General features: G+C 34.1%; 1 protein-coding gene across 3 annotated transcripts in view; it reads left to right on the forward strand.

Moving 5' to 3' along the window:
- Nucleotides 1–15,000, forward strand: part of LOC118444392 (neuronal growth regulator 1-like) — an 86,963-nt gene that overhangs the window by 71,345 nt on the left and 618 nt on the right. For 2 of the 3 annotated variants that reach the window (XM_085663603.1, XM_035872614.2), the window contains exons 4-6: nucleotides 11,165–11,320; nucleotides 11,998–12,331; nucleotides 13,825–15,000. The exon at nucleotides 13,825–15,000 is cut by the window's right edge and continues 618 nt beyond it. In XM_085663603.1, the coding sequence (XP_085519729.1) occupies nucleotides 11,165–11,320; nucleotides 11,998–12,331; nucleotides 13,825–13,964 (630 nt within the window). In that variant the 3' untranslated portion in view covers nucleotides 13,965–15,000. The remainder of the gene's footprint in view (nucleotides 1–11,164; nucleotides 11,321–11,997; nucleotides 12,332–13,824) is intronic. The other variant, XM_035872613.2, reaches the window with a different exon arrangement.

Genomic DNA, 15,000 nt, shown 5'->3' on the forward strand with positions numbered 1-15,000 from the left:
ATACCGGTATACATGTATGTTCTTCTATTGTCTAATTGTGTATTGTGTATTTGCTTCCTAACTATTTCTCCCTTCCTCTCTCTCTCTCTCTCTCTCTCTCTCTCTCTCTCTCTCTATCTCTCTATCTCTCTATCTCTATTTCTCTCGTGTCGTTTACTAATTCTCCGTTAGATATTTGCTAGGACGAAATAAAATTGTCCTAATAGTTTAGTCTTAACACATGGATGCCTATCGGTCCTACAATTTCACGAACATACATATCTATCTCTTAACATCTCTTGATAAGATAATTTGTTCTATTTTTTTTTCTTTTCTTTTTTTTTTTCCTCTTATCCTTTCCATTCTTTTCTTTGTACTATCGACGAACGTCCACGTGTTAATCTCACGATGAAATCGTTAATTTCTCTATACGTATTCTCTAGACATTCTCATTTGTAGTTCTTTGTTACACGAATAGAGCCCTTTACGATTGATTATCTACGTAATGCATTACGACTTCTTGAATCTTTAATTGGATTCACAAGCTCTTCCACGCCTCCCCATCCCTCCCCTTCCTTTTCTCAAACCCCCGCCCCCCCCTCCGCCCACCTCCGGTAACACACTTGACTTTAGATTCTAGCAACATTAACGTTGTTGGATTTATCGCGGTAACGCAGTGCGAAAAAGCGAACAGCGTTATTGCCGCCTCGATAACGAATGGCTCTCTCGCGAGTGGCTTCCGCTAATTTTCTTCATTCACCCTCGTATTCTCCAACCACCCCACCCCCACCCAATCCCCTCCCCCCCTTTTAACTTTCAGATAAATTGCTCGCCACCACTCTTACTACCCTACTTCCTTTACTTCCCTTTCTTTTTCTCCATCCTTTCTTCTCCTTTTTCTCTTTCCTCCTTTTACTCTTCATTCTTTTCATCCTTTTTATCTCATTTTGTTAAAGGCGTGACTGTCGAGATATTTCACATCGACGAATTACAATCGAACGTTGTAATTCTTTTCTCTCTCTTTCTCTTTCTCTTTCTCTTTCTCTCTCTTTCTCTCTCTCTCTCTCTCTCTCTCTCTCTATGTCTCTCTTTTTCGTGGACGTTTTCTCTTTCAAGGGAATACCACTTGTTTATCGAGTTTTCCAAATTTTCACTGATTATAATTGACATAGCTAATAACATTTTATACGTTCTATATTTATTTCGATGTAATAAAGAATAAATTTTGTCGACGAAACAAAAAATGTTTAAATTAAAATTGATATGTTTCAGAAAAATAAGAAACGTTTTTTCGTAATTTTTAGTCTACCTTTCGATATCGTTCTTGGATTTGACATCTCAAATCTAAACCATGGGAAAGTTCGGAATATTTTTCCAAGCCGAGGTGTTAAACCGATACTCTGTGTGAGTGTGTGCCTCTCTCTCTCTCTCTCTCTCTCTCTCTCTCTCTCTCTCTTTATGTATACCGTGACTCGTTTCTTTTTCCCGAGAAAAAAGACGATAGGAGATGAAAATCTAGGTTACGTACATACATATTCTCTTCTCTCTTTTTCTCTCTCTTTCTTTCTTTCTTTATCTCTCTTTGTCACTCTTTCTTTCTTCCTTTTTCTCTTTATCTTTCTCTTTTTCTTTCTCTCTTTATCTTTTCTACTCGCATCGAGACAAGTGGTAATCTTTCGCTTCGATACATAATTTTAACGAATTCCAAATTTTATACATTGATTTATTAATAAAACTTCGTCAAAATCTGAATCAAGCTAATAGACAATTGCTATTTTCAGATGACCGTAATTCGGTATCCTTTTATTATTTTTCTTTTTTTTTCTCTTCTCTCTCTCTCTCTCTCTCTCTCTCTCTCTCTCTCTCTCTCTCTCTCTCTTTCTGTCTCTCTCTCTCTCTCTTTCCAAAAGAAATCTCTACAGATGGAACTTTCAAAATGTTCACTCTACTGTATTCTCTCAAAGATTCATATACGTAAAAGTAGAAAATATTGTGTATGTGTGTGTGTATATATATATATATATATATATATGTTTATAAGAATCAGGAGGTTGAGTGAAATCGCAATCGGAAAAACGATAGTCCGATATTTCACCATGTTATTTGTAAAAGGTATATCTCGTTCGTACACTATTGTAAACTTACGAAAATACACCTGCAATTTCATTTTTGTATCGAGTGATACTTACAAATATCGGAAGTTCAAAGCTCTTTAAAATATATCGAGCTTCGTTCTGTTTTCTTTTTCTTTTTTCCTTTCCATTTCTATTATTATTATTATTATTATTATTATTATTATTATTATTATTATTATTATTATTATTATTTCCCTTTTTTTTCTTCTTCTTCGTCATCGTTCTCGCGGCTGAAAACTTCGTAATCCATTAAACGAAAGAATTGATCACGTACTCTCCTTTAAAGAATTTCTTTTTTTTTTCCCCCCTTCCTTCCTCCTCCTCTCTATCCTTCTGTCTTTCTTTCTTTTTTCTTTTCTTTTCTTTTCTTTTCTTTCCTTTCTTTTTTCTCCGTCACCTCTTTCGAAATATTACGTGGCTGTGTACGTTCCGTCGTTCTAAACTCACGCGAAACCGATTTCGTCTCGCATCAAAAAGCGCACACACAGTTCGAGGACATGAATAAAAGATGAATTCGTCCGTGTCTCCTCTCTCGGCCGTTCGCGCGACTAACCAAAGACGAAAAGCTGCGAGGGGCGTTTCCATTCTCTTTCTCTCTCTCTTTCTCTCTCTCTCTCTCTCTGTCTGTCTCTCTGTCTCTCTGTCTCTCTTCACGTACCAACATAGAGGAAAAGAATGAGAGAAAAATCGAACGAAGAGGAAAGAGATTCCGGTCAATGTTCTCAACTCGCCAACGCGACGACAATGTCGAAACTCTTTCAAGTCGCATTACCAGCCCTCCTCTCACCCACCCCACCACCACCCCCTCACCACCACCCCCACCATTCCCGCCAACCCATCACCTCCATCTTTCTTTCTCTCTCTTTCTCACCCTATTGCGTTTTTGAAACTCTCGTTTGTCCGAACAAACTTTTTCCCTTTTCGCAACACCACAAATATAACAACCTAACATCGGCCACCATTCGATCGAATTTTAATATCCTGAAAGATATAAAAATGATATATAAGTTTAACACTTGATCGAACTTATTGAACTTTTTAGATTTCAGTCATTTTGAAGTGTTTTTTTTTTTTTTTTTTTTTTTTTTTTTTTTATCACCTGAGGCTATATAGAAATTAGTAATAACGTTAAATGGCTTAACTTGGACAAGATCGATACAATAATACGTAATGTGAAATTAGTTTTTAATGGAGGAAGATAAGAGAGAGAGAGAGAAAGAGAGAGAGAGAGAGAGAGAAAAAGAAAGAAAAGACAGAAAAGGAAATGCATTTTAATTTATCTGTCAATTCGAAATTTCAAATTTTTTATTTAAAATAATAAAGATTATAAATATTATTTATATTTGTTAGCAATTTATCTCGTAACTTGATCGATGGTATTAATTCATATCCTAATTGATTTCTCGAATTAATTGAAATATAGAGAAACAAATGCAAATTTATAATTCTAAGTATTTTTGAATGATTTATATTATAGATTTCAATGAATATATAAAATGTATGTGGTTTAAATCGTATCGTTATTTTGTGAAATGATTTAGAATCAAAATGAAAAGTAGTAGATAAGAAAGAGATAAAACATTGGAACAATTTATTGTAAAAATAAATTTTTTAACTAGATATAAATCTTGTAAAATTTTTATGAGATATCAATTTCTTTTAATATTTACGAGAACGTTCAAAGGAAATGTAAAGATTCGATTTAGTTCAAGAATAATTTTCGTTCGATCGACCGTGACGACAAGTGAAGATTGAAAGTCGAAGAACAAATTAAGCCAGTTATGAGAATAATCGAGATCATTCAACGGGATATAATAATTTCGAGGATTATTGGAAAAGCTTCGACGATTTTCATCGATTTCACGCTAGATACTTACGAAAGTCTGGTAGAAACTTTTGACACTCGAACAGTTTTATAACAAAGTTACTATAACTAATTGTCGTCCTTCGAAAGAACCGCACGTCGAGTGATAGTCTTTCTCGAATTTTCGAGTGGTTCTTGGGAAAGTCGACCATTTATTTCGGGGGAAAAGAAAAAGAAAGGAAAAAAACAAAAAAAAAAAAAGAAAAAAAACAAACAAAACAAAAATATGGAATAGATGATAACTCGTTGAAAGGAAACGTCGACGAGTCACGCCATAGAAAATACATGAGTATTGTATATTAAGTTAAGTTCGTGACACTTCTCCGTTCATATTTATGTATAAAAGAAACATATCGATAAGGAAATATATATATATATATATATATATATATATATATATATAATGATATTAAAAACATTTAATTTTGTACATACATATGTATGTATATCGAAACAATTCATTTGACAATTTTTGTTTCTTTCTTTCTTTTTTTCTTTTTTTTTTGTTTCATTTTTTTATTTTTTTTTAATTTAACGTCTTATTGAAGATAACGATCAATTGTCACGAACTTTTCAAATAATTCTATAAAATTGTATACAATTATATATATCGTATTATATAACCATGCACATGTTATTTAAATCCATCGTTCCATGATAAATGATAACAGAATATCGTGAGTTTAATCATTTTCTTAGAGAGTAGATTTATCAAAGTTTATATATTTATTTTAGATATCCTTCGAAATTCGATTTCCCTTGATGCTTATGACAGCTATTTCGGGATAGTCATAAAAGGAAAACATCAAATCGATATATCTGCCCGCGGAATTGGCAAAAGCAAAGGGACGGTAGGGCTAAACGTCGTCGTCTCTCAGTTAACTATTCGATCTCGAAGTTCTAGCAATTCTGATTGCTACCTTGGTTGCTCGTTATGGCCGTCTTAAAGTTTAACATTGACGTACGTTAACTTAGTGCTATATGATATCGAGTTCGATATCGAGTAATATTTTAGGTAATTTTCGTTTCAAATGTTTAACAATTTACGATCATTAAAATATATATATTATTTCAAGTTTTCGATTGTTGTAAATCATTACGATAAAGTGACAAAATGTAATAAATGGTTCGTAATTAATATCGTATGTTATAACTTTGTAAAAAATCTTAAGGAATTGTTTTATACGTGCAATATCGTTAACTTTTCTTTTCATTTACAAACGAATCTTACGGAAAGGAAACATTCGAAGTTCTTCCTTTAGAATCACTATTATCGATTTAGCTTTCAACGACATCTTTAAGATTCCAACGAAGCCATTTTACTCTTTAGATTGTGCTGTCTATGCTATTACTCTATCTCTCTCTCTCTCTCTCTCTCTCTCTCTCTCTCTCTCTCTCTCTCTCCGCGAAAAAGCTCTAGAGCATGAATGCTCTGCAAACAGTTAATATGCTCCAAAAAATGTACAAAAAGTAATATTATGTAAACCGAGAATGTGTTTGACCTACTTTTACCAAAATTCAAGTCTAACCAATTCCATATATCGAGCTTTGAAAATGTAATTCCATTACACTTTACTCGTTTTCTTTTCTCTTCTCTTCTTCTTCTTCTTCTTCTTTTTCTTTTTTTTTTTTTCTTTTCCTTCCTTTCCCCTGTACGTCCACGTACATACCACCACAACCCATACAATGACACGTATATCTCCGTTTATTTTCTCTTGAAAATGTAATTTCTTTTCTTTCTATTTCGTCGTAACAAAACTATCGTCTTCTCATTTTGAAACGTACCTCAAGTAAGTACTTACCACAGATTCCCTCATAATCGTTTCTAAGGTGAAATCGAATTCCTTATGGAAATGCCATATACGATCTTTCAAGTATCCTTTTTTCTCTTTTACTTTACTACAAGTTACCCTATATACGATGATTTCGAAAGAGGGTAGACAATTTTTTTTCACTTTGTTTTCCTTTCTCTTTACTTTTTCTTCCTTCCTTTTTTTTTTTTTTACTTTCCCCGTTTCCCCTCCTCCCCTCTTGTCTCGAGAAACAATTTTTTTTTATCTCATCGTTTTGTCGATTGCGCATAGTCCGTGAATATAAGAAAAAAGAAAAAAAAAAAGAAAAAGAAAAAGAAAGGCGCATTCGAATGCTCGTAACTTCTTTTCTTGTACTTTTTTCGTCGATTTTTTTTTTCTATTTCTTTTTCTTTCTCTCTCTCTCTTTCTCTCTTTCTCTCTCTCTCTCTCTCTGTCTCTCGAAGACATTTCTCTCTTCTTTAGCTTTGTAGACGAGATCCAGAATGTAGTATACTCATGCAAAGAGGTTGATTTTAAGCGCGTATCGAAGCGCGATCCTTGCTTTCCCTTTTCCTCCCTTTTTTACCCTCGTACAAACTACAATTTGAGAATACGGAAAAAGCAATCCCATTCGTTTTACGATTCTCGAGCCTCCTTTTTCTACTACCCCCACTTCTTCTTTGTCTTCCTCATTCTCGATTTTCTACTTTCACTCACTCATACTACTATATTATTATTCTTTATAGCATCTTTTCTATTCTCTCTCTCTCTCTCTCTCTCTCTCTCTCTCTCTCTCTCTCTCTCTCTCTCTCTCTTTCTCTCTCTCTCTCTCTTTCTCTCTCGGTCGAATATATTCGCTTATCTGTACGTATATTCGACAATATATCAAAGCATGACTATCTTCGTGGTCTTTGCTATATTGAAAAATCAATGGCTCGGCAATATTTTGCATTTTATCCCTCTATGATACGCATCTCTAACGATTTCTCGTTCATACGACGACTCCCGTCAATATTATTTTCGTATTCCCCACCACGCCCCACCCCTTCCCCATCCCTACCACTCCTTTTTCCCTTCTGTCCTTTTCACTTACTTTTTGTTCAATTTTTTTTCTTTTTTTTTTCTTTTTTTTTCTCTTTTCCATGTCTTCTTTTTTCACTCATTCGTTCGTTTGTTTTTTTCCCTGACGAACGAGAATCCGCGAGCTTGCAATGCTCGATATAATATAAAAATTCATTCGAGCTAGAGAGGATCATTCGTTCTTTGAAGAACGAAACGAAACTTTGATGAAATCGACAGACATTACAATTAGGAAGATAAAGTGAAAGGGAGAGAAAAAAAAAAGGATAAAGAAAAAGGAAGGAGTCAAAGAATCGATGAAGATGAAAAAATAATTACGGATTTACGTTTAAACATTTGTTCGTCTCTTTTAAATTTTCTTTTTCTTTTTTTTTTTTTTATTTCTCTTTTCTCTTTTCTAATTGTCGTCGTCATCTGGCGTCGTCGTCTGGCGGCGTCGTCATTGGGCGGCGTCGTCATCTGGCGTCGTCGTCTGGCGTCGTCGTCGTTTGGCGTCGTCATCGTCGTCGTCTGGCGTCGTCATCGTCATCGTCTGGCGTCGTCATCGTCATCGTCATCGTCGTCGTCTGGCGTCGTCGTCGTCGTCATTGTCGTCGTCGTCGTTGTCGTTTTAAACCCTTACACAAAAGAATTATACGTATCTTCGAACGGTGATTGATTGTAATTCACATTTTATCGATAAGGAAGCTTCCATTATGTCAGATAAATAGAGATAAGTTAGATATCATATTGAAAGACGATTTCTAGTAACGTAACGTTACGATCCTTTTTTCCCCTGTTCGATCCTTTGACGAAAATCATTTTCCCATTCTCCAGTTGCCTAACTTGTAACGGACCTTGTAATGCATCTTGCGTAGATATGTGCAAGGTTATACGAGAGCCGCTTAACTTCCATGCGATTCACTGAGAGGACGATAAACGAAAAGTGGATGGGATGAGGTTGTTGAAAAGGGGGAGGTGAGTTGACTGGTTCGTTGGTTGGTTGGTTCGTTGGTTGGTTGGTTGGTTGGTTGGTTCGTTGGCTGGTTGGTTGGTTGGTTGGTTGGTTGGAACGCCGATAGTTCTTTGAATAGAACTTTCCTCGTTACATGGGAACACTTTTGAAAGTGCATATTTCTGATAACCGAATGAACTTCCGTCTTCCTCTTCCTCGAATGATCGAGCCAACGATCTTAGAGATACTCGTTACCCGAGACATAACGTACGATGTTGTTGCGGTGCTTATAAGATTTATATAGCATCGTTGAGTTGATCGTTTGGTATAAATCTTTTTCTAATACTTTAGATCATTTCATGACAGCACATAAAGGCTAGATCGTTTGCGGATACATTTAAGGTTTACGTATGGATAAAAGGGGGGGATAAAAAGGAGAGAAACTTTTTTTCCCCCTTTTTTTTTGAAATGAAAAAGGGAATAAAGAAATGAAAAAAGGATAAAATAAAACAGACTCGTGCGTTCTTGCCAAGATTGTTGTTTGGTTGTAGACAGCTGTATCATACACTTCTTTGATCATTAACCTCGTCGATTATGCGAAACGCGTAGAAAATTTGAAATGCCCAAACTCTTGGTGATGTTCCTCGTCTCGTGGTAATTTCTGTCAGAAAGAGAGGAGAGAGACAAAGAGAGAGAGAGAGAGAGAGAGACTAAAGATCCAAGGAGATGTAGTTGGAAGATGTAGTTAGCTATAGCTAGGTGATCTTTAATTAAGCTGCTCGTCGGTGGTGTATATATAGCTGTATCGTAAGTACTTGTACTCTTCCACGTGATCAACGTTCACCTATGAATCATGGTACTCTTCCTATCCAAGAATATATATATATATATATATATGTATATGTATATGTATGTATATATGTATATGTTCTTGCTGAGCTTTGCGATTTATCGTAAGCATCTATGTCAATTTAACGAGCTTTCGAAGAAACCATCGACTTTGTCGTTGGATCGAAAACTTCCTGATAACATATTGGCTTATGGTTTAACGGTGATAAATGCGTATCCAATAATGTAGAACTCAAATTTCTTTTCGATAGTTAGACATTGATAGTTTATTATGATTATTCATTGGTATACTATAATCCTAGTTAAACCTTCTTCGTACTACTGTTTCATATTTGTATGCGATTTCTAGTTGAAGTTATGTTAAACCAAATGGCAGACGTTGGTGTTCCTTCATTGTATCTTTGGTTTTCTCTCTTTCTCTCTCTCTCTCTCTCTCTCTCCAACATCCCTCATATTCACTATGCCATCTTCTAGAAGACAGAGAGAAGCTCACGTAACTTTGTGCTGATTGAGGTAAACTCGAGTACCTGATAACTTCTCTCAGTTCTAGAACTTGTCGTGCCAAATACGCGACGTACACTGAAACCTACACACGTTCGAGGTCATACTCGCATAGGCTTCCGCCATATTGGACTTACCGTTACTACAATCCTTAGGTAGGATAAGGTGCTTTTACCTTGGAACGAAGATGCTACCGAATTTCGGATTACAGGAAACATCCACGGATTACATAGCATTGCTGATATTCTACCTCCCTCCTTCCCTCCCTGCCTCTTTCTCTCTCTCTCTCTCTCTCTCTCTCTCTCTTTATCTATGAAACGTCATATCATTCGGGAATTGCTTGTCTTTGGAAATTTATTGCTTAGAATCGTTTTAATTACATTCTGATCGCTCGATCAGAATAGTTATATAAATCGTTGAATTCTACGATATGAACTTATGTTATTGTTATAAATGAAATTTTGATGTTATAACATCATAAATGTTATAATATAGATATATTGTTGACTTATTAAATTTCACGCGATATCTCGTTAAAGAAGAAACATTATTAGCTAAATGTTATTAGTCATAATATTAGATCTAACATTCACATTACTTATTTCTCTTCCTCCCTCCCTCCCTCCCTCCCTCCCTCTCCCTCTCTCTCTCTCTCTCTCTTTCATCTAATTCGATATAGTCCGGACACTATCTTTACCTACAATTTTCTAATGTAGTTAGTGAATCACTTTGTATACCATACGATAACGAGATATTTGTAACGAGAATATAGTATAGCGGCTCGTTAGATGTCTCCGAAGTTATTTAAGCGTTAAGCCCAAAGCTCGTGTCCTAATTTTGACGTAACCTACCTTGAAATCAGTTAATTAATGTACTAATTTGACGGAGACTATACGAGATTGTTATAAAATCTTATCGTAATATTTCATTCGAAAATTTTCATTCGTTCGTTTTCTTTTATAAATCAAAACAAATGAATGCGTTTCAATGTGTTCATTGGTAGAAAAATAATGGGGTGGGATAAGGGGGAGGAAAAAGAAATAGAGAAACAGAAAGAGAGAGAGAGAGAACGAAAAAAATAATTTCAATGGATACAAAGAAAAATACGTTCGGTTCAAGCTCGGCTGTTTGAGATTAATCGTCAAGAGAAATGGTAAAAAAAAAAAAGAAAAAAAAAAAAAAAAAAAAAGAAAAAAAAGCGTGTGCCCCCTTTTTCAACGTACCGATGGTTCTTTGCATCGAGGTGTATTAATTTTTACGTCCACCCATGAAAAATGGCGTATCCACGTATCTTTTCTCTATTTCTTCTTTTTTCTTCTTTCATCTTTTTTCTTTTTTTTTTTATCTTGTTTTTTTTTTTCGTGTTCATTTTTTTGTTTTTTCAAAAGCAGTACAGCCGTCGTTGATTCGTCTCTTTTTCGAATTTACCATGAATTCAATCGGCTTGACGAATACTTTTTGCGAACTCTCTTTTTACGGGAATACATAGATACTCCTGGATTAAGCATTACATTTTCACGATTCAATATTGTAGTGCGATTCTATTCAATCGTTTTTCGTGGTATACCATTTCTTTTTCATTTGATAAACGGATTTAATGAAATGTACGATTTAATTGTTCGAATCTTTTTATATTTTATTTTACATTTGTTCAACGAAATAATTAAATAATATTAGATTTTCAAAAATGACGAATATAAGAAGATTTAGATATTCTTGACATTTGTAATATTGTAAACAATATATATATATATATATATATATATATATAAATCAATGATTTGTAACGACATAGAAAATATATAAAAAGAGAAATAGGAAATAGATCAATGTTAACATATTGAGTTCTATGATGGAATAGGAAAATATAGAAAGATCCAATATATTTTATGCCCGCTCGTAAACCCTCAATTCTCTTACGACAACATATATATATATATATATATATAGCTTGTTCTATCCTATGGAAAATATACGAAAAGAAAAGTTGTTTGTTGAAAATGTTATGATACTCATGTTTATGTTTTAGATCACATGGTTAAGGCGCAAGGACAGACAATTATTGACTCTAGGTACTAACAGGCACTCGGTCGATACTCGTTTTGCCGTACGCCATACAAATACAGATTGGGCACTTCAAATACAAATGGTCACTCTTGGAGACGAAGGGATTTACGAATGTCAGGTACTCTCATGAAAAGTTATCATTTCATATTATAACTTTTTATAACTCTACTTTTGAAATAATTTTATGTTAAAAATCTATCTTATATTTTCTATTCTTCCTAAATCTTTTCTTTCTTTTTTTTTTTTTCTTTTTTGCACTTCTATAAAATCAAAATTGAATTTTCATAAATGTAGAAAATTATATGATTTAACATCGTTATATTATGTTGGCCGATAATGTCAGGTAAATGTCAAATTAGCTAGGGAAGCTTTAACAATGGACGTTCGAAGACAATGGACATTAACCTATGCCTCACCTTGTTTACCAAAAGGTCAACCATAGAATAGACTAGCTTGAAACGATTTCTATTCTTTTATTATTATAAAAATAATTCTATTGATAAAAATAATTCTATAGTAAATTTATTCTTGGCAGTTTAAAAACAAAGAATGAAGAAAAAAAAGAAAGAAAAGAAAAAGGAAAAAAAAATAAAAGGATAGGAAAAGAAAAAAGAAATATACATATATATATATATATATATATATATTATATAATATATAATATATAATATAAATATAAATATAAATATAAATATTCCATGTATATAGCGATTGGTATGTGTATCACGTGAAAAGTTGAAATTATCGGGGAAACGCTCGAAGCGATGAAAATGAAATTTTATGTCGGCGTTTCAGGTGACGTCACATCCCATACAACGGAGCTTCACACGCTTGAAAATCACGGAGGCGTACTCGATAATACCGGGTGCGCCAGATTTACACGTAAAGCAGGGTTCCAGTTTGCGCTTGGAGTGCCAACTTATGGCAGCTACGGAGCTGCCCCAGTACGTGTTCTGGTATCGTCAAGGACGCATGATAAACTACGACGCCGAGCCCGGTGTTAAAGTTGAGCTCACGAAGAGTGGCTCCATTTTGATGGTAAACAAAACGAAGCCGACGCACGGAGGTAACTACACGTGCAAGGCGAGCAACGCAAAGCCGGCATACGTCATGGTTCATGTCATCGAAGGTAACAATGATAGATTGATAATGTTATTATACATTTTCATATTTTCTTATTTCAATTATCCGTATAAAATGTAATAATCGATGTAACTAATTCACGTTAAAAGTTTTCATGTGTCAGAAATATTTTCAGATTTTTTCACATTTCTTGAATTTAGGTAAATTCTGAATATATGTATATATATATATATAAATTTTAATATTCGATCTATCTTTATCATATAGATACATTTAATTACAGGTTATTTAATATTATAATAATAAACAAAGAGAAATAATTTTCGATTAATATTACTTTAATAATTATTTTTAATATCCGTCGTCTAAAAGAGTTTTTTTTTTTTTCTTAGTTCGAGTTTTATGAATGATCCGTTTTAATAGATTATATTTGATTATGGTCGATTAAATGTTAAATTTGAAAAAATTCATTCTACGATGAATTTTAATTCATTTTAGCGTTGATGTTTTTCTATTCGAATAACGAAAATGCTAGATCGAGTAAGGAAAAGGGAAAAGAAAATAAAATGGAAACGTGAGTGACTCCTACGTGAGCAAACTATAAAGCAATTTTTTCAATTCCGGTCTCATTGAAAGAGAATTACTACTTCGGTGTCGCTTGAAATTCGTTTAAAATTTATTTTCTATGTCAAAAGTAAGAAATTCCTTAATGTCTAATTCCTTTATACATTTTCGTTAATTCTGGTATCGTCAAATTATTCCTAGATATCATTTTCCAATGAGAAATTCTTGATAGGAACATGAACAATCTGAAAACCTATTTTCCATCAAGGAATTCACTAGAGAATCCCTTGTCTACTAGAAGTTAGTCTAGATATCAGTGTTTCCCAACGTGGGAGGGTATGATCCAGGGAGGAATGCTAATTTGAATATTTTAAGGTAAAATTAGAAAATCATATTGCATTATCAATATCAAAATAATCACCATCATGAGGATATTATGTTGCATTATGTATAATTATAAGAGACTTTTGAAACTGTATATTTGCTTATACATAGGTTTTTTTTTTTTACTTTACTCCCTTCGCTCTCTTACACTACTCTCTCGTTGTTCTCACTGATTAATGAATATGAAAAATTATCACTATTGACGTATATAAATAAAATTCATCTCTCTCTCTCTCTCTCTCTCTCTCTCTCTCTCTCTCTTTATATATATCATGTAAATTAGTCTCATTTCAAAGATATCTTTAATTAATTTCACAAAACATAATTATGATTGTTATCAGAATAAAAACGTAATATACGTAACGTCAAAATTATTATAGTCATTGAGATGATATTCGATAACGAAAAGTTAAAATTGAGAAACACTGATCTAAAACTTTCGATCCGAATAATACAGAACATATATATATATATATATATATATATATATATATATATATATATATATATATACGTATATACGTGGACGGAAAAATAGAGAAGGATAGATTCTGACAATCTAACCGATAACTTTCTAATCTCATTTTATAGAAGAGGAGAAGCCAGCAGCCATGCACGGTGGCGACAGGAGGAACCTCAGTCCAGCAATTTTGGCGAGCAACTTTCTGGTTTCCCTACTTGCGACCGTCAGCTGGAGGATACCGAGTTTCACGAGCCTCTACCCGACGTGAATCATCGACTTGGAAGTTTTGCCGGTTGGAACACCGGCACCAACTCATTTCGCGGTGATGGCCATACTCGTCGACCGATCCGCACGATCTCCCGTTATAAAATCCGACGATAAGCGTCAATCCTCTTTGGACTTTCGAGCGCGTTCCGTCGTTACGATTTCAGGCTCCTTTATCTGCCACACTTATTCGTGTCATTTAATCGTCATTGAACGGAAAACATAAATAAAGCCAATTGACTTTCCTTCGAACGAAAGATATGGACGAACGAGATAAAGAAAAAGAGAGAAAGAGATAGAGACATAGAGAGAAAGAGAAAGAGAGAGAGAGAGAGAGAGAGAGAGAGAGAGAGAGAGAGATAAAGAGAGAAAGAGAGAAGGGCATAGAGAGAAAGAAAGAGAAACAGAAAGAAAGAGAGAGAGAGAGAGAAAGAGAGAGAGAGAGAAGAATAATGTAAACATTGTTTGTCTCTTTATTCATTGTGAAGGAGAATTTTAAGAAGACTTTCATTTTGATATCTCGATAAGTTCTTTTTACTTTTTCGATCGAATCGATTTAAAAATATCTGATTTTATTCGTAGTATATTTTTGTCTCTCTACGAGACTACATCTCTTTCTCTCTCTCTCTCTCTTTCTTTCTCTCTCTCTCTCTCTCTCTCTCTCTCTCACTCTCTCGATCCCTTTGTTATCTGTCTCCCTTTTTTTTTTTTTTTTTCGATAGAGACAATTCTCTATCTCTTAAGAATTTCCTTTCTCTCGATTCTTTCCAATCGTTTCTCCTCGAAAAGATATTCGGCTCGCGTACGCGCTCTCGCAGTTGGACGAACTATCATCCTTCGTTTTTTTATTTTTATTTTTTTTTTTTGGAATTGACTTAGGATCGGTACAGTAGGATACGTTTTACTCTTAAACTTCTAATACGAGAAAAGGAAGAGGATATTAAGAGTGGAAGGTACGTTTTCCGTACACGGAGTACGTCACTACTACTATTACTACTGTTACTACTACTATTACTACTACTACAACTACTACTACTATT

This window comes from Vespa mandarinia, chromosome 23, assembly GCF_050613455.1.
Source record: "Vespa mandarinia isolate Hongniang chromosome 23, ASM5061345v1, whole genome shotgun sequence".
Taxonomy (NCBI): domain Eukaryota; kingdom Metazoa; phylum Arthropoda; class Insecta; order Hymenoptera; family Vespidae; genus Vespa; species Vespa mandarinia.